This window comes from Neoarius graeffei, chromosome 1 (genome assembly GCF_027579695.1).
Source record: "Neoarius graeffei isolate fNeoGra1 chromosome 1, fNeoGra1.pri, whole genome shotgun sequence".
Taxonomy (NCBI): Eukaryota; Metazoa; Chordata; class Actinopteri; order Siluriformes; family Ariidae; genus Neoarius; species Neoarius graeffei.
In genome coordinates, this window is record NC_083569.1 from 101,398,701 (window position 1) to 101,426,146 (window position 27,446).

The following is a 27,446-nucleotide window of genomic DNA, read 5'->3' on the forward strand; positions in this document are numbered from 1 at the left end:
GTTGTTTACTTGCATTTAGATTAATACATGTAACTTGTATTGTGTGTTTAAGTTACCGGTATAAGATTATTTAATTTGCTTCAGAATGTGATTATCTCGGTTCATCTGATTATTTAATTAGCCTTTTACGTTTTATCAGTGAAAATGCATGCATGTACATGTCTGTTGCATAAGTTATAACACATCCTGTTTTAATGAGTGTCAATGAAGTTAAATCAGTCTTAGTTGAGCAAGTCTGTGACGGTATTTCTTACTTTCACCGTACATTCTTATTTATATGACTTTGGTCTTTTGCTGTAAAAGGCCTCGGCCTTAAAACCAGTTACCGCTGTGATGTCACGCACTCAGGGCTGGCTGGCTCAGCGGGGCAGCTCGAATGCCAACTTTGCGGTTGATTTTAACTCTCGAAAATATATAATTTTTATTCCCATTTATGCAGCATACAAGAGTCAAGGGTGGCAATACTATCCACTCAGAAATGTATTTAAAAATAAAGGTTCTGCGTATCTCCTTGAAACTCTTGGGGTCCAATCCATCACGTCAATGTATTTTCTCTTGAGACCACAATTTTGTTTTTGGTTCTAGCCTATTAACATGGTCAGATGGAGAATGTTTTCCACAAGACGATGACGGATGTGTACTTGGCTTCTTGGACGCCATCTTTGGAAACCGAAAGTGAACCAGGAAGCAAAGTCAAGTCAAGTTTATTTGTATAGTGCTTTTAACAATAAACATTGTCACAAAGCAGCTTTACAGAATTTGAATGACTTAAAATATGAGCTAATTTTATCCCTAATCTATCCCCAATGAGCACGCCTGTGGCGACGGTGGCAAGGAAAAACTCCCTCAGACGACATGAGGAAGAAACCTCGAGAGGAACCAGACTCAAAAGGGAACCCATCCTCATTTGGGCAACAACAGACAACACGACTAATATGAACAGTCCTAACATAAAGTCAGCTTCGTTGATGCTATAAACCCCCCACCAACGGAAACCCGAGCGCAAAACCGTTCACAACAACCGCAGTCCCAAAGTCAGCAAGTCAACGGCAGTCCCAAAGTCAGCAAGTCAACCGCACTCCCAAAGTCAGCAAGTCAACCGCAGTCCCAAAGTCAGCAAGTCAACGGCAGTCCCAAAGTCAGCAAGTCAACGGCAGTCCCAAAGTCAGCAAGTCAACGGTAGTCCCAAAGTCAGCAAGTCAACAGCAGTCCCAAAGTCAGCAAGTCAACGGCAGTCCCAAAGTCAGCAAGTCAACGGCAGTCCCAAAGTCAGCAAGTCAACCGCACTCCTAAAGTCAGCAAGTCAACCGCACTCCTAAAGTCAGCAAGTCAACCGCACTCCTAAAGTCAGCAAGTCAACCGCATTCCTAAAGTCAGCAAGTCAACCGCACTCCTAAAGTCAGCAAGTCAACAGCAGTCCCAAAGTCAGCAAGTCAACGGCAGTCCCAAAGTCAGCAAGTCAACGGCAGTCCCAAAGTCAGCAAGTCAACTGCAGTCCCAAAGTCAGCAGGTCAACGGCAGTCCCAAAGTCAGCAGGTCAACAGCAGTCCCAAAGTCAGCAAGTCAATTGCAGTCCCAAAGTCAGTGGCAGTCCCAAAGTCAGCAAGTCAGCTGCAGTCCTAAGGTCAGCAAGTCAACTCCAGTTCCAAAGTCAGCAAGTCAACCATAGTCCCAAAGTCAGCAAGTCAACCGTAGTCCCAAAGTCAGCAAGTCAACCGTAGTCCCAAAGTCAGCAAGTCAACAGCAGTCCTAAAGTCAGCAAGTCAACTGCAATCCCCAGCCACAAAAGCACCACTGCAAGAGTCCAGAGCGTCCTCCAGGCACGACCCCCAGCTGTCCACATGGGGCCGCCCTCCACAGGAGCGATGCGATGAGATTGCATATCACATGATTGCAAGCAAAGGAAAAAAAAAACCTGCAAATGCTATGAAAGGACAAATGCCTTTTTTTTTGGGGGGGGGGGGGGGGGGGGGGGGGTCATGTTCCATTTCTTTAGGAACTTCATGCATATTCTGTCACATTGCTGGACTTCAAAAAGGACCACCACCTGGATTATTATTATTATTTCCTCCCAGCTGAGCAAATGTCTGTTTTGACATTTCAGAGTCGGTGTTAATACGCAGAGTCGAGCCAAAGCGCAGGGCTTTTGATCTCATGCAACACTTAGCCACATGACCCCTCACTTACTGAATCCCTCACTGTAACAGCACAGGCAATGATATAATATATTATTATTTTGCATAACACGAGTTTAATTGTCTCGACAACATACTTTATAGGTCACACAATATTCAGCTCTTTAATATGCTGTTAATGAGTTTATTTGGTGTATTTCCCACCGGACACTTTGGCCACTGACTATTCTACACAATACTGGATAAAATGTTCGGGACGTGAACTGCCTCCTTCTGAGAGTTAAAAAACAAAAAATAAAAAAAGCGTTTGGTCTTTGCAAACAAACGATGTATGTTTATTAGCAAACAGAGCAGGGAAGTGAGATCTGATCACAAGAGAACAGACGTCCTTCGAGCATTCCTGATCGCCTGGTACACATGTTAATACGTTAATACCAGGTGTGAAGCGGCACATCTGGTGTAAAAGGCTACATTGATTAACCGAACAAGTGTGCAGTCAGTGACCCTGTAGTGGTTACGGCATTTGGTCTCGAATCAATGTAATATGACATTCGGATATTTTGATTCGAGAAAGAAAGGCACGGAGCAGATCGGAAACGACACTGTAGTGTGATGAGGACGCTGCGCCATGTAAAACCCTAACGGAGTCCAGGAGGTATTTATGAGCCGTGTTTCAGAGCGTCAGTGATGACGAAGGGCAGGGCTCTACGTTAACTTTGAGACATGGTTGCCCATTTGGGCAACCATTTGTAGAAATCTGGTTGCCCGAACTCAGAACACGGTTGCCCAAATATTACATATTATTATTTTTTTTTATTTATTATTCAACCTTCTCAGACGCTGTCTGTATCAGCAAGCATTGACACTAGCGCCCCGTGCGAGTAATGCGGTAATTAGTCATGTAGTGAAGGACATACCAATACCCAGTCCCCCCAGGATTCCGCGGGCCTTTTTTGTGATTGTTGCAGGCTAAAATGTCTGATGTTGCGGGGGGTTTTCCAAAAAATTGCGATGAAAGTTGCGGTGTTTTTTAGGTTTTTGTTGCGATTACATTGCGGGAGGAAGTGAAAGTTGCAAGAAATTGTTGCGATTTTCCCTTTTTGTGATTAAAATTGAGTGATATGTTAAATATTAAGTTATTACTGAAAAACTATTGATTAAAAAAAACAAAGACACTGAGAAATGGTCCTATAAACAACTTTACCAATATAAAAGATTACCAGGACTACAAAAATGCAGAAAAATAGGCTTTACTTATCCAAATGCACCTGTTGGTTCAAAAGTTAAAGTGCAGAGAACCTCACAGCACAACATGAAGTTACCTTAAAATATAATATAAATGCCTCAGCTTTCATGTAAGAAAAAAAAACTATTAATACTAGTACTGTGTGCAGGCAGTCTCTCCTGAATACTAAATTAAACAATAATTATAAACTAATAAAATAAATGGCTCAGGCTTCATAGAAGAAAAAAAACAATTTGAACAGAATCTCACAGTATGATGCTGAAGCTGCCTAAACAATGGAAAATAAAATACCATTTTGGCAAAAATGTTGGCATCCATTAATTTCTTGTATTAAGTAAAAAATAAAGTGCACACAGTCCTTCACTGTAAACATAACACACTTTCAGTAACTGAATTTAAGCCTATATAAACACTGACTCGCCCATGCAGCGTTGCCAGATACTGCTGATGTTTTCCAGCCCAAAATATGTTCAAAACCCGCCAAAATGCACTTAAAACCGCCCAATCTGGCAACACTGCGCACATGCTGCTTCTCTTGAACGTATACACGGAAGTAAGGCGGAAGGTAGTTTGTTGACGTCACCTCAAGACGACGCCAACGATTGGTCAAATTTGTGGGAAAGTTGTGGTGATTGGATATAATTGCAACACCGCCCTGAATTCACGGGGATTGGTTGAATTTGCGTTGAAGTTGCAAATCGCAACATCGCGAAATCCTGGAGGGTCTGAATAGAACACTGAATATGCACTACGCGATAATTATTAGCAATGGGAAACTGCACTGCGAGCTCGCGATGTGCAAATGTGAATTCCGCTAGTTGTTGAACATCCCGTAATGATAACATGGATGCGGTCTTTCCGAGTCAAACAATCGCAAATCGTGATGGAATTTCATCATAATATGAATGAATAAACATCGTTTTTTACGTAAAATGACATATTTGGGTAGTTGCCCGATCGGGCAAGCTTTTGTGAGAGTCTGGTTGTCCGAATCTATTAAATGGTTGCCCCGGGCAATTGGGCTACTGTTAAGGTCGAGCCCTGAAGGGATCACGGTCCTTACCCTCAGGTGCCCCCTGGCCTCCGTGGCTGTACTGCTCTCCATAGTAGTCCTCCTGGCCTGGGTACTGCTGCGGCGGCCCTGAAAAACAAAAAACACACACAGCTTTATGTAAAGCACTTACAGAGAGACACGTTATCATCATAAACTAAATTTGTCCCCCCCTACTCAACTCATTCATCGGGGTTTTTTTTTTGTTTTTAACATTTGGACTCTTTCCTACGTTACAGAACACTGAAGACAACATATATGGAGTCATGCAATTTAAAAAAAAGTGTGAGAAAGAACAAAACATGTTTCATATATGAGATTCTCCAGCGTTTACCTTGATGACGCTTTGCACACTGTTGGCGTTATCTTCATGAGGAACGCATTTCAATTAACAAGTGTATCTTGTCAAAAGTGGACGAGTTTCTTGCCTTCTTAATGCGTTTGACATCACCGCACCGCAAACAGTACAGCGCTCTTCAGAAAATCTGACGTAGCCGACGGAAAAAAAAAAAGTTGGAATTTTGGAAAATTTTGAAAAATTTGCATGCCTTCTGGTGCATTCTCAGCGAATAAATTGCTATCATTTCCCTGTAAAATACTTGCAAAAGATGTATGAAATTTCCCTCCAGATGTGTGTGCGCTTGGCTTTTTCAGTTCCCCTACGTAGTACGCTGCCTGGCCCTGTAACATAACTACATACGCTACAGCATGGTCACGTGGTCCGGCTACAGCCAATCGGAGCGCGAGAATCGATCAACAAATATGGCATCGCTTCCGGCCATGCTAGGTTTCATAGTGAAATAATTGGCTTTGCAGCAAATTGGATATAAATCGCTTGAACATTGAAAGGCAAGATTACTGAGTAGCCAGAGCAGACCGTCTGTGTAGGCGGAGAAAAGCACCAGACACCGACGCTTGTGGACATCTCTGATCGTATATCAGAATGCAAGCAATCGAAGGAATAGGACACTTATTATGAATGCTGACTTCAACAAATAATTAACCCTGAAACATGTACGGTAAGTAAAGAGCCGTGTTCTCCCCAGGGATTTCAAATAGCATCCTGGCAAACTGTCATTTTGAAATAATCCACGCTATATGTTTCATAAATACATTCAGTCAGTAAACAGGAAGTCGGTGTGTGACAGACCCGAAAACGGTAAACACGGTATAGAACCCCAAGCTGAAGCTCGGTACCAAATATCAAGCAGTTGTGATTTGTAGTTGCTGAGAAAAGTGCTACGAATTTTTGTAAATCCATGCTGCGTGTTTCATAAATACAGTCAGTCGGTAAACAGGAAGTCGATGTGCGACAGACCTCAAAATGGTAAACACGGTATAGAACCCCAAGCTGAAGCTTTGTACCAAATATAAAGCAGTTGTGATTTGTAGTTGCTGAGAAAAGTGCTACGAATTTTTGTAAATCCATGCTGCGTGTTTCATAAATACAGTCAGTCGGTAAACAGGAAGTCGATGTGCGACAGACCTCAAAATGGTAAACACGGTATAGAACCCCAAGCTGAAGCTTTGTACCAAATATAAAGCAGTTGTGATTTGTAGTTGCTGAGAAAAGTGCTACGAATTTTTGTAAATCCATGCTGCATGTTTCATAAATACAGTCAGTCGGTAAACAGGAAGTCGATGTGCGACAGACCTCAAAACGGTAAACACGGTATAGAACCCCAAGCTGAAGCTCGGTACCAAATATAAAGCAGCTGTGATTTGTAGTTGCTGAGAAAAATACGACGAAAATTTTGTAAATCCACGCTATATGTTTCATAAATACATTCAGTCGGTAAACAGGAAGTCGCTGTGCGACAGACCTGAAAACGGTATACACGGTATAGAACCCCAAGCTGAAGCTCGGTACCAAATATCAAACAGGTGTGATTTGTAGTTGCTGAGAAAAGTGTAATGAAAATTTTGTAAATCCACGCTATATGTTTCGTAAATACATTCAGTCGGTAAACAGGAAGTCGGTGTGCGACAGACCTGAAAACGGTATACACGGTATAGAACCCCAAGCTGAAGCTCGGTACCAAATATCAAACAGTTGTGATTTGTAGTTGCTGAGAAAAGTGTAATGAAAATTTTGTAAATCCACGCTATATGTTTCGTAAATACATTCAGTCGGTAAACAGGAAGTCGGTGTGCGACAGACCTGAAAATGGTACACACGGTATAGAACCCCAAGCTGAAGTTTGGTACCAAGCGGCTATGATTTGTGGTTGCTGAGAAAAACGGTGTTTCGGACAGACGGAGATCCGGACGGACATAAACCAGTATCACCCCCCCACCCCGTGTTTTTATTATTATTTTATCATAATAAAAACACAGTAAGTAGCCCTACTCCACACCACAACTGTAGCGATCCATATTAGATCAAGAACCGCTTGACTAAGTGAAGAGAAACGACATCCATCATGACTTGAAGAGATGAAGTGACTTGATGAATAAATATAAAGAAAAAACACTGAATTAGAACACGTGTCCAAACTTTCACCTGGTACTGTAGATAGTATTCCTCAAAATCTCATCTCATCTCATTATCTCTAGCCGCTTTATCCTGTTCTACAGGGTCGCAGGCAAGCTGGAGCCTATCCCAGCTGACTACGGGCGAAAGGCGGGGTACACCCTGGACAAGTCGCCAGGTCATCACAGGGCTGACACATAGACACAGACAACCATTCACACTCACATTCACACCTACGCTCAATTTAGAGTCACCAGTTAACCTAACCTGCATGTCTTTGGACTGTGGGGGAAACCGGAGCACCCGGAGGAAACCCACGCGGACACGGGGAGAACATGCAAACTCCGCACAGAAAGACCCTCGCTGGCCACGGGGCTCGAACCCGGACCTTCTTGCTGTGAGGCGCCAGCGCTAACCACTACACCACCGTGCCGCCTACACTGGGAATTAATTAGCTGAATTAAATTCAAATCACAGCCCTGGGCCGTGACCAAATAAAATGATCTATACGCTTTTTCCGGGGGGAAAACAATAGCTTTTAGAGCGGCTCAAGTAACAGAGAAGAAATTCGAGTACGGTGCAGGTTGTAATGCATGACAGTATTAGAGATGACACAATGCTACTTTTGTGATGATATCGTTTTCTTTAACCCTCTGGGGCCTGAAGGTATTTTCTGGCACTTTGAGTTTGGCGTGCTCTGATTTTGTCGTCAGTTTCAACAAATCTAAGCAGTAATTTCAAAGTCATATGACTTTTTTTGTATTCAGCACAAGTTCGGCTACAATAATATCTCTAGGGGTGTTCACACGGCAACTTTTACTCGGGTGTAGCACCGGGGCTGCCCCGGTAGAGCGTTCACACGGTACAAAGTTATACCGGTGTTAGCCTGGGCCCGCCCATCCTAAGCGTGACGCAACACGAGGGCCTATTCCGAGCTTAGTCTGGCCAGGCAAGCTATCTCCAGCTCTTCCAAGCTCCCGAAAAATCGGGAACCAATCAACTTTGAGCATCTCCAACGGCCCTGGGTAGAGGCGTGTTCAAGGCAGTGACGTAGTAGAACTGCGACCGGAAGCCATAGATTGTTTACAGAATCTATGCCGGAAGCGCTTCATTCACGCTTCCGCATCTATTACGCATAGATGCTGTATTGAAAGCATTCAACGGGAAGTTCTCATTGAAAACGGAGCAAAGAGCAGCCCTGGAGGTATTTATTGAAAGGAAGGACGTTTTCGCCTTGCTCCCGACCGGCTTCGGTAAGAGTTTAATCTACCAGTTAGCCCCGTCGCGTCACATACGTCAGAGGAAAGAGTGATGTGATTGGTTTAAGCTTCGTCACAGCCTTTTCTGGCTTCGACCAGTAGCAAACTGAGGCATTTCAGGGAGGCGGGTCAACCACGGGCTCTGGGAAACGGTTGGGCTTAATAGCTTGGCCAGACCAATAGCTCGGAGAGCTTTGAAGTCGCGTTAGCCAGGCTATACCGGTGTAGCCCCTGAAAGCTGCTTAAACTGGTGCAAATCTAACCCTGCTCGGGAGGTGGTTTAAGAAATTTACTCCGGAGTAAATGCTAGTTTGCGGGGCTGCACCGATATAAAATGGGACGTCTGAACGCTACAGGGGTAGACTCGCTACGTGTGCGGAGAGTTGATTACATACGGGCATTGCATAATTTGCATCCTGGTGTTTTGCGCTTCCAAAATGGCGAATATCAACAACAACAGAAATGCGTGTCTTCCAGTGTTGCCAGATTGGGCGGTTTTAAGTGCATTTTGGTGGATTTGAACATATTTTGGGATGGAAAACGTCAGCAGTATCTGGCAACACTGGTGTCTTCATCCACATTGTTTTCCCGGCGCTTGGTGATGCCATGACAACCGGGAAAAGGAAGTACATTTTCACGCATGCGCACATTTAATTTCTGCATTATTACTATCGTATAGCACGGTCGCAAAAACTGCCGTGTGAACGCAAGTGGGGCTGCACCGGTGCTAACACGCTTCTCTCTAGCAAGCAGGTTTGTGACGTGTGAATGCTCCACAAAATTTATACCGGTGTAAGATATATCGCAACAAAATACATCGGTGCAGCATCGATGCAAATATGTGCCGTGTGAACACCCCTTATGTAGTCTGTATGTCATGATGGTACTTTAAAAAATATAACAGATAAATGAAGATGCTGTAAAAAGCAGTTTTAGATCTGTGTTGGAATGTGTGAAAAAACATGACCTTACCCGTTGTGACGAAGCGTTTTGGTCACTTGAGGTGATTCTGTTCGGTCTTAGGAATGGATCGAGCACAAAAATAAATCTGCCCCACTGATTTGGACAATTAAAGGTGGGGTATGAGATTTTTTTCAGGAGTATTTTTACCATATTGCTTGAAAAGCTCCTCACACCCATGTTGCAAGCAGTACAATAGAAGGTTTGACCCAAAACCGAAATATTTTAATCCAGTCTACAGTGTAAAATAAAGGAAAAACGCCATCCAATCCTATCGAGGTACCACCTCAAAATGATTGGATACTGACACGTCAATCAGACTGAAGCCCGCGAGCAGCCCGGCCCTTCTGTGTGTGAGAGAGCGAGCAGCCCCTCCCCCAACGTGTGCGCTGCGAGCAGAGTGTCACACAGAAAGCGCAGGGTTTTCTCAGTGTGCTCCCTCCAAACAACGGGGATTTACACGAAAACGGAAGGAGATATTCACAAAATACTTTCACAGTGAGTGCCACAAGGCTCTCCTGAACACACTGATGTAATTTTTTTGTCTGTAGTCTAAAAAATGAGGTCACTAGAGCGAGTTAAATACGAGTGACTTTTCTGCCAAGTTTATAATGGCAGTCTATGTGGCTGCGCGCCTGTCCTCTCTTCACTTTCAGGCTTCTCATTCAAAAACTGCAAGTCCTATCGTGTAGGTAGACACATTGTGTGAATCAGGACAAGTGTGGCTACTACTTTTGAGAAAACTGTGTGTGTGGAGTGAAAATTGGGGCTGAAAACACAGTTTAAGTGAGAAAGTTTGAGCTATTTTTCCAAGCTCTCTACACTCTAACTTAACGAGCTCCACTGGTGTGTAACGCAACAGACACCCATTATAAAGGCTGATTTTCTCAGGCTTTATAAGGGGGAGGAGGGGTGGAGACGCGGGGGGTGGGAGCATGGCGAGGGTGGGCGTATTTCTTTTCAAAATATGGCTTGCGGGAACCGTTATTACAAAATCTCGTACTCCACCTTTAACTGGCCATCAAAAAAATGTATGTCTTATTGTTCTGGGATAAAGGATTGGCAATGGGAAGGGTATTCAATGAGAAGAGTAAAAATTTCCATTCCATTCAATGAGAAGAGTGAAAACCCCCTCGCACTGCCAACTCTTAATCCTATTAGGTCAAGTCCCAATGGGTAAGGTCATGTTTTTTCACACATTCCAAAACAGTTCTAAAACTACGGAAGCCGAGAGAGGCCCTTCATATAATCCTTTTTTTATTCACCTTGTTATCCCGAGATAACGACATAATTAATTCAGGATCTCGAGAAAACAACACAACTAATTCGAGATCTCGAGAAAACAAAACAATTATTTCATGATCTCGAGTAAACAGCTGAGAAATGGTTCATTCAGGTGCGCCAAGGGACTTGTGATATGCTGACTTTGGGGCTATTTCTCATTCTGTATAGACGCAACTTTGGTCATTAGAATGTCTGGAATAATCTCCTCTGGGACCCCCCTCTCTCTCAAGGCATCGTAAAAAGCCGTTTCTGCTCTGTTACATGTCCGCCAATTTCTAAGTCTTCGTTGTCTGACCCACAGGGGGGCGCATCACTGCTAGAAATCTCAGCTGTTTTCTTGAGATCTCGGAATAACGGTTTTGTTTTCTCGAGATCTCGAATGAGTCGTGTTGTTTTCTCGAGATCCTGAATTAATTATGTTGTTATCTCGGGATAACAAGGTGAATAAAAAAAGATTATATGAAGGGCCTCTCGCGGCTTCCGTATAAAACTGCTTTTAACAACAGCTTCATTTATCTGGTATTTGACTTGATTCAGTGTGTCTTGAAATTAACGCTTGTACTATTTTACCCAGGTCAGAGACACAACCAACTCCCACACTAAATTTTACTCTCTCAACTCAAAATCGAGCAAAATTAACTAGTTTTCAGGAAAATACTTTTAAAACTGCTCAGTCATGTTTCCTGTGTATGCACTACAGCGCACGCATATCAACCAATCTGCTCGTAATAAATAGAAGAAATATTTACACTCACTCCAGCTGATCTTCGGCTGGATCGAGTCGAAGTAAAAACGCGGCTCGTCATCAGCGTCGCGGTTCTCAAGACTGAACTGAATCGCTGTCCTGAATCATCCGAAGCGCATAAAATCCGCGCGCCACCTCGCAACAAGTTTTACCTCCAAATATCCTAAACTATGTCTGACCGATTTTATCCTGTTTGCGGTGGGCGTTCGCACCGCGAAAGAGAAACCAAAAGAGTGGAAGTGATTTTCATGCTGTTATCATGTGAACAGTCTTTTATGAATGTCTACGTGCGCACTCAGCGCTCCAACTCCGGTGGGACTGAGGAGGGGGACGAGTTTTAGGTTTCATCTAATTTAGGTCATTTAAAAACTATAATATTCGGCCATCCTTAAAAAAAATCCGTTTCCTGCCCACCGGGTGAGCAAAAAAATTTTCAGTAGGGAGGGAGGGATTTTTTTTTTATTATTATATATATATATATGGATAAGAAATCGCAATGCTGTGTTTGCTTTTTCTTTCAGTATTTTATTACAAAAGCAGACACATTTAATAAAATGACAGTTTAATCAACTGAAACTTGTACAAAAACTTTAAGTTAGCATTTTAAATGCTGACTGCAACATTTGCAAAACTTTTACAAAGGTACTTAAAATGTCCGACACACGGACTTTTTGTAGTTCTAAATCGACCATTAGGCCTAGTTCGGATTAGGGATGGCGAAAACTAAAAAAAAATCTTGACTGACCACCGAGCCTCATTAGCCGGTTAAAGTTGGTTAACCTATGAGTTTAAACAGGGATGCAAACGGCGCGCCTTTTTCACGGCTCATGCAGATCCGATTTTTTTTTTGGGGGGGGGGGGGGCGTTGGAGTGTCTGAATAATTTCATCAGAGTAAATTGTGTATTAAAATTACTCCATAAGCAAATGCCGTTACAGTCCATGAAAAAGCCGTGAAAAAGTCGGCATCTGCGCCTTTAGTTTGCGTGGAGAGATATGATCTGCAATAACATGCATTGTTGGCTACAGACCGAAACATACTTTCAGAATGCACTGGCCAAGGCGGGACTAAACTCCATGTGCCTTCTAATAATAATAATAATAAAAAAAAACAGAATAGTAATTTGTAAGCTAAAAAGCCTGTGTCTACACTTTTTTTCTTTCGCCGAGTGACAGCTGTCTTCAACTGGGGCGGGACATGACTGAATGGGTGTTTCTGATTTGTCAGCTGTCTTTAACTGGGGTGGGAGGGCGGGACATGACTGAATGGGTGTTTCTGATTTGTCAGCTGTCGTCCTTACACCGCATGGCATGGCCCAAGCGTTTACAACACAGAATTCCAGGTTCTCCGCTCCAAAATCGGTAGCTTCAAAACGATTGTTTTTTTTTTTTCCACCGACAACCAAAAAAAAATTAACCGGTTGACGTTGATTCGGTCAACCACCGGTCAAACGGTCATCGGTTAACATCCCTAGCTCGGATGAAATTACACGATTAAAATGATCACTGAATGATTTGTTTTTCTGAATCTTTACTATTTTGTTGTTCGCTAGAATACCATTTTGCGATTTCACACTTAAGCAAATGTTTGAAAACTCCGGATCTCCTTCCTTCATGGTGGCTGCCGTTTTTTTGTCCCGCACGGCGCATGCACAGAGCTGATTCGATTCTATATTCTGCGCAGAATGCAGGGCTTTCCACAAGCGCCGGCTGCCGGCTACACAATTAAATCCAGCCGGCTACTTTAATGACTATTATTTTTGTAGCCCACAGGCTCTAAATATTAATTTTCGATTTTAATAAAATTAAATATTTATCTAATGGACTGACAATAATGTCAAACTGAACCGCACTCATTTAAGTTGTGATTCGCGCTGTTTGTACCGATAATAACCACAAATTCCCCGCCGACTCCGTTGATCAGGGGAGAGTAACTCATCCGCGGCCCCAACATGCGGTGTGTGTGTGCGCACTTGGCGGAGGCAGTAGTGTGTCGGAGGGAACAGAAGCAGAGATGACGCTTATTTTGTCTCCGGTAAACCAGTCTTCTCTCGTTCAATTACGTGCTGGCACAAAAGACACCGTTGGTTGTAAATGAACCCAAACTGAGTGGTTGGAGTGTATTTTCATACACAAATGGAGAAATGTTCGCTGAGTGTGTAATTGTGTAGCCCCACTGCAGACCGTTGTCGTTGTTAATTCATAGCATGCTCAGCTGCGTGAATGTGTCATGCACCGAAAATAAGAGATTTACAAGCCAGGAACGCCTCATGATGCAATACGCAAGAAAAGAAAGAAGATTTACTGCCATTTTACTTTGTATTTGAGTAAAGTGAATAAATAAATGGTCTGTGGAAAATACATTTAATCCTGGGAACTGCGTGCACAGGAGTTTATTTTGTGTTTACTCCCCCCCCCGGCTGGCTACTTATTTGTCATGGCTGGCTAGTACGAGCCTTAGTGGAAAGCCCTGGGAATGTGGAAATGTCAAGTTCGATTTTAGATTTACGAACCCGAAAAAAAAATGTCGAAAAATCGGCGTTAAAAAAAAAATTTAAACGGCACTCACCCGGCCGGTGGACCGGAAACAGAACATTTTTTAATAATGGCCTTATTTAGCAGTGGGCACATAGGAAAGTGTAAAGGATAAAGTTTGTCTCAATATGTTTATCATGCTTGTAGGATGAAAAACTCGAAGATATTTATCTACTCGTTCTAAACCTGTCAAGCTTCGCCGGCGAAGGGTTAAATAACTCCTCAGCTTTAGATTTTGTTTAAATTAAGCACTTTATACACTTTTGTTTCCGAATTCAATTCAATCTTCGGCGTTTGTGACACGGTCTGATCATCTGATACGTTTTCTCCAAAAATCTGATCCACCATTTTGTGCTCGGAGTTGCCGGATACAGAAAATGGGTATCGGTTCGGTGCCACGTCTCGTGTTAATGCATGAAAAATGTTCTATAACAGGGGTTTTTCTAGAAAAATTTAGTATGAGGTAGAGCCCTGCACTCCCGCGGGAGTCCCGCGGGACCCGACGCAAAGCAGTGCGGTGCGGGACAAATTTTGAAAGCTCATTGCGGGCGCGGGCGGGAGGGGGAGTGCACAATGCGGGCGCGGGCGGGAGAGGTGATAAGCTGCAGTCCCGTTAACTAAAAACGTGTTTCAAATTAAATTTATAAATTATTAATTTATGTCTATCGTATATAATTTGTGCTGGATATTTTATTTGGCATTAATAAAAACATTTTAAGATGCCTAAATTTGCGGATGTGGTCTAATCTCGCGTACGTTTCCGATTCCTTTCCGCTCTTCCGTGCTTGAGATCTCCGATCATGGCAGAAGAGCAGAGCTCCTCTAGTGAAGCTCACAGTGCTTCAGAAGTAAGTGCTGCTTTAAAAAGAGGTACATTTACCGTTAAAAAGTCAAGAGTATTAGTCCTAAGTATTAAAAAGTATTTAAAAAAGTATTAAAAAGTATTAACTAGTATTAAAAAGGACTGTGTATCGCACAGATTGTTCAATTTAAAGCGAGAAATAGACAGTGTATAATCTGAGGAGCTGGTTGTGGTTGCGCAGCACTTCATATGAGAGGAGAATGAAATCGCGGTTGGAATCATAACGCCACAGACTCGGAAGTGGGAGTGCGAGTGCGAAAAGCGAGAGCTGTCAATCAAAGCGAGAGCTGTCAATCAAAGCGAGAGCTGTCAATCATGAGCGCATGCAGCGCTCAACTTGGAATATGTCAGCAGAATGTCAGAGTCTAAACAATAAACTTACAATAAATGAAGGATCGGTCAGTGGAGAGCTCAGCTAAGCTCAGCGTGTTTAATTCCCCAAGCCAATGACAAGAACTTTCGTGAGAAATAACGCGAACGTCTGCATCATGCGGGATTTGCGGGCGGGAGCGGGACAAAATATGGCAGGCGCAGGCGCAGGCGGGAGCGGGACTGAAAATCATAATTCTTTGCGGGAGCGGGACTGCGCAATGCGGGAGCTGGACTGAAAATTCTGTCCCGCGCAGACCTCTAGTATGAAGGCGCTCACCATGGCGGGGGGGATGGTGCCGGTTGTCCGTTCCTCCCCCCTCCGCCGTGCGAAGCCTTTGAAAAATTGAGGCTCCAATGGGACATTCTGAGGCTATCTGAGAGAGAAATTGTAACAAATTGTTTGTCAACATTGAAAAAGAAAGAAGTAATCTTCTTCTGCCCCGGACAGTCTTTGGCTTTCTTCCGTTTCGTGCCGCGGGATGACATCTTTAAATGCCCAAGTGTCAACAAAAACAACTCGCGAACTACTTCTGTCAGAAGCTCCCGCGCTGGTGGGTGAAAGGTCATTCAGTCTCGAGAAATCTCGCTCTACAAGTCAGCTGACCTTGTATGTAACCCATGTCAAATCTCGCGAGAGCAGCCGCGACAAGTAAACCACTAAACAACATGGCGCCTCGGTCTGGAAAACACCAATTCGGATTGTTTTTGCACCGTCTGGCGGTGTATCTACTATGATTGGAATATTTTTGGAGTAATTATAACGTATTTGATGATCAGACACATTGTCACGTAGTGTTGCTGGGATGTTTTCACGGAGAAAAGGTGGTTTTGAGAAAGACTGCATGTTGTGCAGTAGCATATAAGTGCATGGCCTAAGTGTGACTTGGGGTTCAATCGGCATTTCGGTAAGAGGGCGCAGCGCCCCTGTTCCCCGGTTTAGACGAAAGCCTGTATAAGTAAAGATGATCAGTAGCTGAGACAGTGAGTGTGTAAAGAAGCTGAACCTTGCTGAGGTGGTCTGTAAGGAGGCATGGGTCTCTGTCCCATCACATGGTTGCCCTGGCCCATCATGCCCATGGGGTTCTGCTGTCCTTGGTAATGCTGCCCTCCACCACCAGGGGGCATGTTGTACTGCTGCGAAGGAGGCTGCTGGTGCATCAGGGGACCTAAGGATGACCGTAATGTTTAGGCACGTTTCAGCTCGGTAACATAAAAGCTCCATAAAACAAGTCCCTTCACAGTTTCTCGAAATCAATTTGGAGCTCACGGACATTAAAAGAAACCCTACTTGCGCATTAGACGTCGAGCAAAGTGCTACAAGTCACCGAGAAAGTGAATAAAACTCATCCGAGTTCCATTCTCAAACGTCCAGGTTATTAAAATACCCTTTCGCAATTCCCTTTCGCAATTACAGCCCCCCCCAAAGGGGGAAAAATATATATTACATATATATATATATATATATTTGTAATAAGTAAGGCTTATATATTCAGGCTCTTGGAACTGCTCGGAGGCTCTTAAAATACGAGCGTAGGAATAAAGAATAGAAAAGAGAGTTTAACTTTTGGATATAAATCAGCTGTGATTGTTGTTATAATGTTCCTTCAGAAGGAGATGAGGCTGGGAGCCTAAGACAGCCATATTACAGAACTGCTTCTTAATCAACAGGAGCAAGACCAGCTGATTTCTCTCTTCTACAACGCTGATTTATTTCCGGGTAAGCATGACACGCCTACGCGCTAGCTAATGAATTGATTTAGCCACCCCTGGTACTGCTGTGTCGCGCTACGAACGTTAAACGATCAGTCATACGGTTTGCGTCATGCGGCGGCTGTGCGGTACCTTGGTTGGGCTGCATGTTCATGCTGGGTCTGGGCCCGTAGCTGCCCATTGGCTGGCCTTGGCTCATGTTCATCTGGCCCTGACTGCTGATGGCCTGGGAGGAGGGAACGGCGTGGTTGTAGGCGCCCATGGAGCTGTGGCTGCTGGGAGGCATGTTCATGGAGCCGCTTGGCATGCTGGGAGGCTGGTTGGGCCCTGGGCCCTGCATGGGCATGTGGTTCGGTCCTGAAGACAAAACACACCTTGTTAACTCGTCGCTGTTGAGTAATGACCGATTAAAAGCTTTAAATCCGTCACATCGGCGTGACGGACTACAACCCCGATTCCAAAAAAGTTGGGACAAAGTACAAACTGTAAATAAAAACGGAATGCAATGATGTGGAAGTTTCAAAATTCCATATTTTATTCAGAATAGAACATAGATGACATATCAAATGTTTAAACTGAGAAAATGTATCATTTAAAGAGAAAAATCAGGTGATTTTAAATTTCATGACAACAACACATCTCAAAAAAGTTGGGACAAGGCCATGTTTACCACTGTGAGACATCCCCTTTTCTCTTTACAACAGTCTGTAAACGTCTGGGGACTGAGGAGACAAGTTGCTCAAGTTTAGGGATAGGAATGTTAACCCATTCTTGTCTAATGTAGGATTCTAGTTGCTCAACTGTCTTAGGTCTTTTTTGTCGTATCTTCCGTTTTATGATGCGCTAAATGTTTTCTATGGGTGAAAGATCTGGACTGCAGGCTGGCCAGTTCAGTACCCGGACCCTTCTTCTACGCAGCCATGATGCTGTAATTGATGCAGTATGTGGTTTGGCATTGTCATGTTGGAAAATGCAAGGTCTTCCCTGAAAGAGACGTCATCTGGATGGGAGCACATGTTGCTCTAGAACCTGGATATACCTTTCAGCATTGATGGTGTCTTTCCAGATGTGTAAGCTGCCCATGCCACACGCACTAATGCAACCCCATACCATCAGAGATGCAGGCTTCTGAACTGAGCGCTGATAACAACTTGGGTCGTCCTTCTCCTCTTTAGTCTGAATGACACGGCGTCCCTGATTTCCATAAAGAACTTCAAATTTTGATTCGTCTGACCACAGAACAGTTTTCCACTTTGCCACAGTCCATTTTAAATGAGCCTTGGCCCAGAGAAGACGTCTGCGCTTCTGGATCATGTTTAGATACAGCTTCTTCTTTGAACTATAGAGTTTTAGCTGGCAATGGCGGATGGCACAGTGAATTGTGTTCACAGATAATGTTCTCTGGAAATATTCCTGAGCCCATTTTGTGATTTCCAATACAGAAGCACGCCTGTATGTGATGCAGTGCCGTCTAAGGGCCCGAAGATCACGGGCACCCAGTATGGTTTTCCGGCCTTGACCCTTACGCACAGAGATTCTTCCAGATTCTCTGAATCTTTTGATGATATTATGCACTGGAGATGACGATATGTTCAAACACTTTGCAATTTTACACTGTCGAGCTCCTTTCTGATATTGCTCCACTATTTGTCGGCGCAGAATTAGGGGGATTGGTGATCCTCTTCCCATCTTTACTTCTGAGAGCCGCTGCCACTCCAAGATGCTCTTTTTATACCCAGTCATGTTAATGACCTATTGCCAATTGACCTAATGAGTTGCAATTTGGTCCTCCAGCTGTTCCTTTTTTGTACCTTTAACTTTTCCAGCCTCTTATTGCCCCTGTCCCAACTTTTTTGAGATGTGTTGCTGTCATGAAATTTCAAATGAGCCAATATTTGGCATGAAATTTCAAAATGTCTCACTTTTGACATTTGATATGTTGTCTATGTTCTATTGTGAATACAATATCAGTTTTTGAGATTTGTAAATTACTGCATTCCGTTTTTATTTACAATTTGTACTTTGTCCCAACTTTTTTGGAATCGGGGTTGTACAATTATCTATGTTAAATGTTGCTCTCTTACCAGGCATCTGGCCGTTCATCTGGTTCTGCATGTGCGGGCCGGAGGGCGGGCCGTCTGAGGGCATGCTGTGGCCGTGGGGGGGCTGTGGGGGCGCGCCGCTCTGATTCATGCCCCCTGACATGCCCATGTTCTGTGTGGGGGGCTGGAAAGAGCAGGGCTGTGTTAAATCTAATCGGTGTCTACTGAAACGACTTCCGAGGAAAACGGTGACAAGTTTTGCTTGTAAAAGTCAGTCTCTGCAACAAACTGTGGAGATCTCGCTACAGCAGCAGGCAGTAAACAGGTCACTCGTGCAGCTTCCTACATTATTCATCTTCGGGTGGGGTGGGGTGGGGTGGGAGGGGAAACGCCCAGCCCCGCGGTGATGAATATATAAGCTGGGGGGGGACCTGACTCTGAAAAGCATCACGAGCTGCACTGACTGATCTGTCACGGGCCGTGATCCGACCTGCGAGAATTTAGAGAGATCAAGAGTCGTCCGGGTTTATTTCACTGCTTCGTATTGAACAATTCCCGTGTCTAACACGGATGTCTGACGGGATGACGGCGAAAGAAAAGCCACGTGACCCAAAGTTCAATACTGATCAAAAAAGTGGCTCGATTTAAATTCCTGGCTGTGTTTTTTTTATTTTTTTTGGGGGGGGGGGACGGTGTGGTGTCTCTCAAACACTACAGAAGAAAATAATCAAATCATGGCGCTCGAGCACGTCAGTCTAACCAGATTCTCAAAAATCGGACAGAAAAGGCTTTGCAAAGACAAGCATAAGTGTACAAGATGCAACCTGGTGTGGTTTCTGTCGAAGGAACACCAGCGATACTCACAGCCGGGAGGAGAGACTGCATGTTCTGGTTGGAGTCTGCTATTGTGGCCAAGTAGACCAGATTTCTGTGAAGCATCTGCTGGTAACTAGAAGACGAACAGACCACAGGGTGGGTGCATTAATATTCAACAGTGCAGGACAAATCCACATCCAGAGACGTAAACCTCAGTGTTAAAGGGGAAGTCATTTTTAAACTTGCTTTATAGCTTAATTAACGTGTTGTTCAATTACGTCTTTGGTTTTAGTGACCTTAGAATCGTAGTGGCAACTAATACCCTGTCCACACTGGGGATTTTGTACCGATACGAAACTACTTTCGTACCGCAACACCTGTCCACACTAGCAACTATACCGGTACTGTAGCGGTATAACTGTATCGGTACGAAACCCACAAATGTATGGGTTTCGTACCGGTACAGTATCGGTACTGTAGCGCTTCGCTGTAGTGTGGACAGATGAAGCGGCTCTGTATCGATACAAATATAATGCGCAAGCGCAATGAACCATTCCGACGTCTTCCGGGTTATTCATACAATACAATACGCACGCGCTTTCCAGCTGTAAATAAAACGTCAAAATGGCTCAAAACAACCGTGGAGCTACATGGAGCAAAGAAAGGGGGGAGAAAGGGAGGGAGGGGGAAAAGGGAGGAGGAAGAAGGGAAAAGGGAGAGAAAGTGAGGGGAAGAGAAGGGAAGAGGGAGAAAGTGAGGGGAAGAGAAGGGAAGAGGGAGAAAGGGAGGGGAAGAGAAGGGAAGAGGGAGAAAGGGAGGGGAAGAGAAGGGAAGAGGGAGAAAGGGAGGGGAAGAGAAGGGAAGAGGGAGAAAGGGAGGGGAAGAGAAGGGAAGAGGGAGAAAGGGAGGGGAAGAGAAGGGAAGAGAGAGAAAGGGAGGGGAAGAGAAGGAAAGAGGGAGAAAGGGAGGCGAAGAGAAGGGAAGAGGGAGAAAGGGAGGGGAAGAGAAGGAAAGAGGGAGAAAGGGAGGGGAAGAGAAGGGAAGAGGGAGAAAGGGAGGGGAAGAGAAGGAAAGAGGGAGAAAGGGAGGCGAAGAGAAGGGAAGAGGGAGAAAGGGAGGGGAAGAGAAGGGGAGAGGGAGAAAGGGAGGGGAAGAGAAGGGAAGAGGGAGAAAGGGAGGGGAAGAGAAGGAAAGAGGGAGAAAGGGAGGGGAAGAGAAGGGAAGAGGGAGAAAGGGAGGGGAAGAGAAGGGAAGAGGGAGAAAGGGAGGGGAAGAGAAGGAAAGAGGGAGAAAGGGAGGGGAAGAGAAGGGAAGAGAGAGAAAGGGAGGGGAAGAGAAGGAAAGAGGGAGAAAGCGAGGGGGGAGAAGGAAAGAGGGAGAAAGCGAGGGGGGAGAACTGCCTCACGTGTTTTATACGATTCGACTGAATAAATGACCACCAGAAATACAGACTGTACATTGACAACAAAAAGCACACACGCGTTGTTTCATCCGCCATATTCTCGGAAGGAAGTTACTCGGTAACCACGGAAACATTTCGCGTACGCGCATTTCAACTACCATGAAAGAAAACCGCAAACATTTCTCGCTAGTGTGGACAGATGCACTAAACTGTACCGCTATACTTTGTATCGATACAGTTATACCACTTTCGTACTGGTATAAGTGTGAACACAGCATAAATATTAGACTGATCGGCCTGTTCGGTTTTTAGCCGTGTCGAATTTAGTTCCTTTGGTCCACGGCAGGTGTCGCTTATCCGCCCGATCTTCACGAGACTTCGAAATGTGACGTGTCAGCCAGGTGTCAGCGCCGCCATTTTGAAAACTGTTTTCCAAACGAAGTATTGCACAAAAACAAGTTTAAATGCCTACTTTTTTCAAACTTTCCCAGTGTTTTCTGAAACTGTGCAAAGCTCGCGCAGCCTGCTGGCGACGTCACGAATCTGGCTCCAGACTCCCTTGGGATTTTTCCAGACATGTTTTGTTATTTTATTTTTTCTGCTGTAGACAGATAGCCTTGTGCAAAATTACCCTTCTGGATGAGTGTGTAAAGGGACATACTTTCATATTAAAAAAAAGAAAGAAATTGGTCCAGAATCTGCACTTTAAAATAAGTTGCTTTATTTTTTTCGTGGTCCAAATCCTGCGCTCTGATTGGCTGGCAAGCGGGTCCGTATCCTACAGTACGAACCCCGGTTACGGACCTCTGGCGACTCGCTCGTTCACAACAACAAAAAACATAGTAGAATTTTTTTGTCAACATTTTTTTTAAATAAGATGTATTTATAAGATTATCACAAATCTTATAAATGTTTGCCAGCATTTCTCAGGAGAATAGCATTAATTTTACAGCATGGATAGCGATAACGACAGTGTTCACAGCGAAAGCGAGTTTTACTACCCTGAGGAAGAAGAAATAAAAGAAAGCATTTCAGGAGAAAGCTAAAAACCTGTAACTGTTGCTAACGCTGAGCAAAAACATGGCTGAATCCTGAATGACTCAATTTTGTATAAATAGGGGACTACATAGGCGGCAAAATGTAGTTTTTTTTCCTGCCATGGAAGTGCACTTGTATACCGAGGAGGAAGCAATTTGCATTACAGCCGTGAATGAGGATTCAAAATGGCAGCTCGGCTCGGTTTTCCCTTTCGGCGCTCTCGTTTTCTGCTAGAATTTGGGAAAGAAAAAATAAATATATTATTTACCAGCTAAAGGTCGGTCTGTATGGTGAAATACCGTGACCTCGGCCCAGAGGGCCTCGCTCAGTACTTTCAATTGAGGTTTTTCACCCACGTGACCAAGTCATGTGATGCATCGTTAGGCTGCCATTTTGGACGTCACGGCTCGAATCAGTTTGAATGCAAGGAAGGCGACAAACGAAAAACATAAAAGAAAAAGGAGCGAGATGCAGAAAACACCTTCACTATCCAGCGACGTAGGGCATTTACAGGGCGAGCAGAGGGAGAGGTATTTGCAAAAATTGAGGTTAGCAGGCTTAGAGAACGACGTTTACCTGCTTCCACCAGGATTGTTCACTGACGTACGGAAGTACACGAAGCCCTCGTCTTTACCTGACTTCGGCCCACATGATCTGTATACCTATGTCGTTAAAAACCCATCGCCATACACAGGTATTGATCTGAAAGCGTATAAGAGTTTGGATGCCTACAAATATTTTGTGTCAGGCTGGGTAACATGCCTACATCAGCGGGTCGTCCCTGGAGCCGGTGGTCGCCATCTTATTACAGCTAAGGTTTGTTCACATTTTCATTTACTTTCGGTCCTCAGGATAAACAAAATGTTATTAAATGTCATTGAAATAACTTCTTAGTCTGTTGAGACATGGCCCGTTATAAATTTGCTGTTACCAGGCAATGACCAAGAACTGTATTATTAGGGTCGGTGTCTGTGTTGTAGCAGTGTACTAGCAGCTAGCTGTTAGCACTAGCTAATGTCAACAACATAGTAGCTAGTATGTTACTGTAGCAATGTTTACGTTCAGTCATTTGGATGACTGTTAAAACCTTTCAGTCTCAAGTTTTTCCCTTTACTGTATTTACTAGTTTACTGTAATTATGATCCGGCAGCTATTTACACCGGATCCAGTGTAAATAGCTGCCGGAGCGCGCTCCGGCTTGCTCCCCCTCAAATTAAGCAGCGCGCTCCGGCTTGCTCCTGGAGCACTCCGGGAGCAAGCCGGAGCGCGCTGCTTAATTTGAGGGGGAGCAAGCCGGAGCGCGCTGCTTAATTTGAGGGGGAGCAAGCCGGAGCGCACTCCGGAACCTCGGCCGGAGCACTCCAGGAGCAAGCCGGAACACGCTGCTTAATTTGAGGGGGAGCAAGCCGGAGCGCGCTCCGGAACCTCGGCCAGAGCACTCCGGGAGCAAGCCGGAGCGCGCTGCTTAATTTGAGGGGGAGCAAGCCGGAGCGCACTCCGGAACCTCGGCTGGAGCACTCCGGGAGCAAGCCGGAGCGCGCTGCTTAATTTGAGGGGGAGCAAGCCGGAGCGCACTGCTTAATTTGAGGGGGAGCAAGCCGGAGCGCGCTCCGGAACCTCGGCCGGAGCACTCCGGGAGCAAGCTGGAGCGTGCTGCTTAATTTGAGGGGGAGCAAGCCGGAGCGCATTCCGGCAGCTATTTACACTGGATCCGGTGTAAATAGCTGCCGGATCATAATTACAGTAAACTAGTAAATACAGTAAAGGGAAAAACTTGAGACTGAAAGGTTTTAACAGTCATCCAAATGACTGAACGTAAACATTGCTACAGTAACATACTAGCTACTATGTTGTTGACATTAGCTAGCTTGACCTTCAAAATGGCGGACACCGGGGCATCACGTGACCCTGTGACGTCAGGTGAAATACCTCAATACCTCGGTCACGGTATTTCACCATACGGACCTCCCAGCTGGTAAATAACATATATATATATATATATACACACTAGTTAGAGGTCAGGAACATTATTCAGTGGTATCGTTTATTATTAACTCCAATCATGATATAAAAGTTCAGAGTTTGAGGCCTGGCTGCTTCAACCGCGCTGCTGGCACACAATGTCCTTGACCCTCATCACCCTGAGCCAACTGGCATAATTACATCATTCCGTGGACCCCGAGCTTTTCCAGTACACTCGAACACACGCCTACTTCAACGAATTACAACCAAAAACCAGGAAATTTCACTAATTTTCTCAAAATATTTTTTTTTGTACTTTTACATCTTGTCATGCTGATGAATAAAACCTTTTAACGCATTTCCCACGAAACGAAACGAGCCGCTTTCGACTGGCTCCCTGCTCTCTTAGCGCAGAGTGAGCATACGGTCAGTGTCTCTGACGCTTGGTAGGATTCATTTTATCCAGGAAAACAGGATTTTCGATCGACACAGGTGAACTCTGTTTTGACGAGGAGTCAGATGTCACGACACGCGATTCACTTTGCAGAAGAAGAATAAATTATTATTATTGAAACATGCTACTGCCGAACTGACAGTTCAGGCCTGCATCACGGAGCGGTTGCCTGTGCTGCTGAGGTTGCCAGCACTAACTTTAGTCGTCCGATCGGACGATTACCATTCGAGTTTTACTCGTCTCTGCCGATACTTTAGTTGTCTCGGACGATCGGACATGCGGTTTTTCGAGCGCTGGAACCAGACAAAGGACAATCAAAAAACAATCAAAAAAATCCGAATGAAATAAAGATTCACCGCAGATATTTATTTTATTGAGGTGTTTGATCGTGGTTATTCTTACACACACACACACACACCTGCTGTCCTCGGCTTCTACGCAATTTCATAAACAATAACACGGAGGGGACTGAACTAGTTTTGGTGGAACGTTATTGATGTAACTCTGGAATAATTTCTATAAAAATGGGGACTTTCAACAAATCGTCCCGTCGGACACGCAGATGTGGATTTGACTTATCTGGACCAAACATTCGCTTGTCCCGGACAGTCGGACTACCGTGAATGTCGAGCCCTGTTGTTTACAGTTTATGAGAACAAAATTCTCGCTTTCGTTCTAATATCTTGTCGTTTCCATAGCAACAGCTCGTTCACAGAGGTTTGCACAGCAGACGCTCATCTTCATAAACTAACGATGTGTTATCAAACAAAGAAAAGCATAACTGTTAATACGGTGAAGCAGATTTAACATTTTTGGATGGAGTTTCGACCACGGGACAGAGGAGTGTGTGCTTTTCTGGAAATGAGTGTTCTTAACTACAAAAGTCTTTCTTTAATTAGTAGATAATACACAGTTGATGAATTTTCATGTCCTGGAAGAGGAATAAAAACATTTCACAGCATCCGGTCGTTAATTAATTCCCTGGAACCGCACAGCACCGAGTGTGTTCCTCATCGTCAGCTTCTTAAACAGGGTGTTTTTCGGCTTCGGGAGAAACAGTTCTGGGTTACGATCGTGTCTGAAACGGTCATCTCCACGAATGATCGTTAAATCAACAGCTAAAAATCTTTTCCCAGGGTGAGTCGGAGTTTTGTATTGAATCTCTCTGCGTCAGAGATTTAAAAGCCAACACATAAAAGCACACCATTACCCCTTTTCCACCAAATCAGTTCCAGGGCTGGTTCGGGGCCGGTGCTGGTTCACAACTCGTTCAACTTGCGAGCCAGCTGAGAACCAGTTTGCTTTTCCATAGCTCGCGGTGCTAAGGGAAGCCACGTCATTACATCGCTGTATACATCAGTTACGTCGCTACGTTTGCATAAACCTTGGCGCGAATATCGAAGCAAAAACAACATGGAAGAAGCAGTAGCAACAACAATAATAATAATGGATGACTTCGCGTTTGTACAGCTGCGGCTTCTCGACGCTTAAAAATGGCGATCTTTCGCGGTCTTGCGATTATTGTCGGTCTTAAAGCAATGGTTGAGCAATTCCAGCGTTATGGACGTGACACTTGAACTCAAAATGGCAACAAATGACCCAGTGCATGTTTTATTGTCTCCCAGTATTTAAACAGGTGTTGCATATTTTAAGGCTGTACCATACTGGAGAAGTGATAGAACAAGAACAATTCCCATAGTACATCTAGGGCATGCCAGAAAATGCCAATAAAAGATGCGTTATGGACGTGACAGAAAAAGTATCACTTTTCTTGGGTGACTGTACATTTTTATCAAACTCTGTGAAATTGTAAACCTAATGTCGAAATGGAGATATCCATTTGATAGAGGGGTCCAAGGTGAATATTAAAAAAATCTTTGTTTAAAATATTTTGTATTTCATGCAGAGTTTCGGAAGGAAAAGTCAGCGTTATGGATGTGACCAAATTCCGTTATGGATGTGACGCGTCTGAAATAGACATGGCATATGTTTAGAAAATCAGCAATTTAACCACCATAACCCTTTGAAAAACTCTCTAAATATCAGCTAAAACTATCAAAGTTCTTAAATAATATTTAGGATGGCTATTGTTTTGCTGTTTTGCGGATTTTAGCATACATTTCTGTGGCTTGTGGCAATAATATAGAATTGTACATGATCAAAGTTGATTTTAGCTTGGGTTTTACATTATAAGAAAGAAAGACTGACAGTGACATATTAGGTTGGTTACAAATTGGTTCAGCTTGTTCATATCTGTAAAATACAGGCCTAGGTGAGATCTCTGGGAGTGGTTTTGATGTATTACATGTTGCTTTATTTTTGCATGGTGAGGTTGACATTTACATGGAATTGCCCAGTTGGGGATTTTTGACATGAATCTGTATGGCATCCCCGTCAACAGTGTCGTGCAAACACACTGACTTACCCCTGACAGCATCCTGTGAGTCCTTTTCTTGTCCAGTTTTGGTCCAGACGAAAGTAGTCCGGCAAGTTTGTTGGGGTCACGAAAGTAAAACGTTTTTCGTCTCAAAACAGTATGTGTTCAAAAGAGTGATATATTTGCATCACAAAACCGTTGTCAAATAAAAAGTCAGACCTCGCAATTGTTTGGCGCTATATTTTGTCTCCCTCGGCATCACTGCGCGCTGTCATGTTGACATCTGCGCAGGAATCAACACCTTTCCCATTGTTTGGCAGTGATCAGGAGTTCAGATCAGCGGCGCTAACAAGCTGCGGCTCCAGCTTCACCTTCTTCCACTTCTCTTTCTCTCTCTGCCCGTTCTAACTCCATCTGGCGAATTTCTTCATCTGTATATTTGGGTTCATAAAGATATCCCTTTGGCTGTGAGATGAAGTCAATGTTTTCAACGTCGCTGTCGTAGTCAGACATGTTGTCGCTAACTTTGCTAGCAGTAAACAATGAATGAAACAGCCGTGGCTGTCACCTGGCGGCAGCGCGCAGTGATACCGAGGGAGAGAAAATAGGGCCAAGCGATTTCGAGGTCTGACTTTTTATTTGGCAACGGTTTTGTGATGCAAATATATCACTCTTTTGAACACATACTGTTTTGAGACGAAAAATGTTTTACTTTCGTGACCCCA

At 44.1% G+C, this 27,446-nt stretch overlaps 1 protein-coding gene across 3 annotated transcripts in view; it reads right to left on the reverse strand.

Annotated features, from left to right (window-relative positions):
- Window positions 1–27,446, reverse strand: part of ss18 (SS18 subunit of BAF chromatin remodeling complex) — a 62,557-nt gene that overhangs the window by 29,378 nt on the left and 5,733 nt on the right. For all 3 annotated transcript variants that reach the window (XM_060913683.1, XM_060913671.1, XM_060913677.1), the window contains exons 3-7: window positions 19,537–19,621; window positions 18,715–18,856; window positions 16,763–16,987; window positions 15,925–16,086; window positions 4,445–4,522 (exon numbers count right to left, since the gene is read on the reverse strand). In XM_060913683.1, the coding sequence (XP_060769666.1) occupies window positions 4,445–4,522; window positions 15,925–16,086; window positions 16,763–16,987; window positions 18,715–18,856; window positions 19,537–19,621 (692 nt within the window). The remainder of the gene's footprint in view (window positions 1–4,444; window positions 4,523–15,924; window positions 16,087–16,762; window positions 16,988–18,714; window positions 18,857–19,536; window positions 19,622–27,446) is intronic.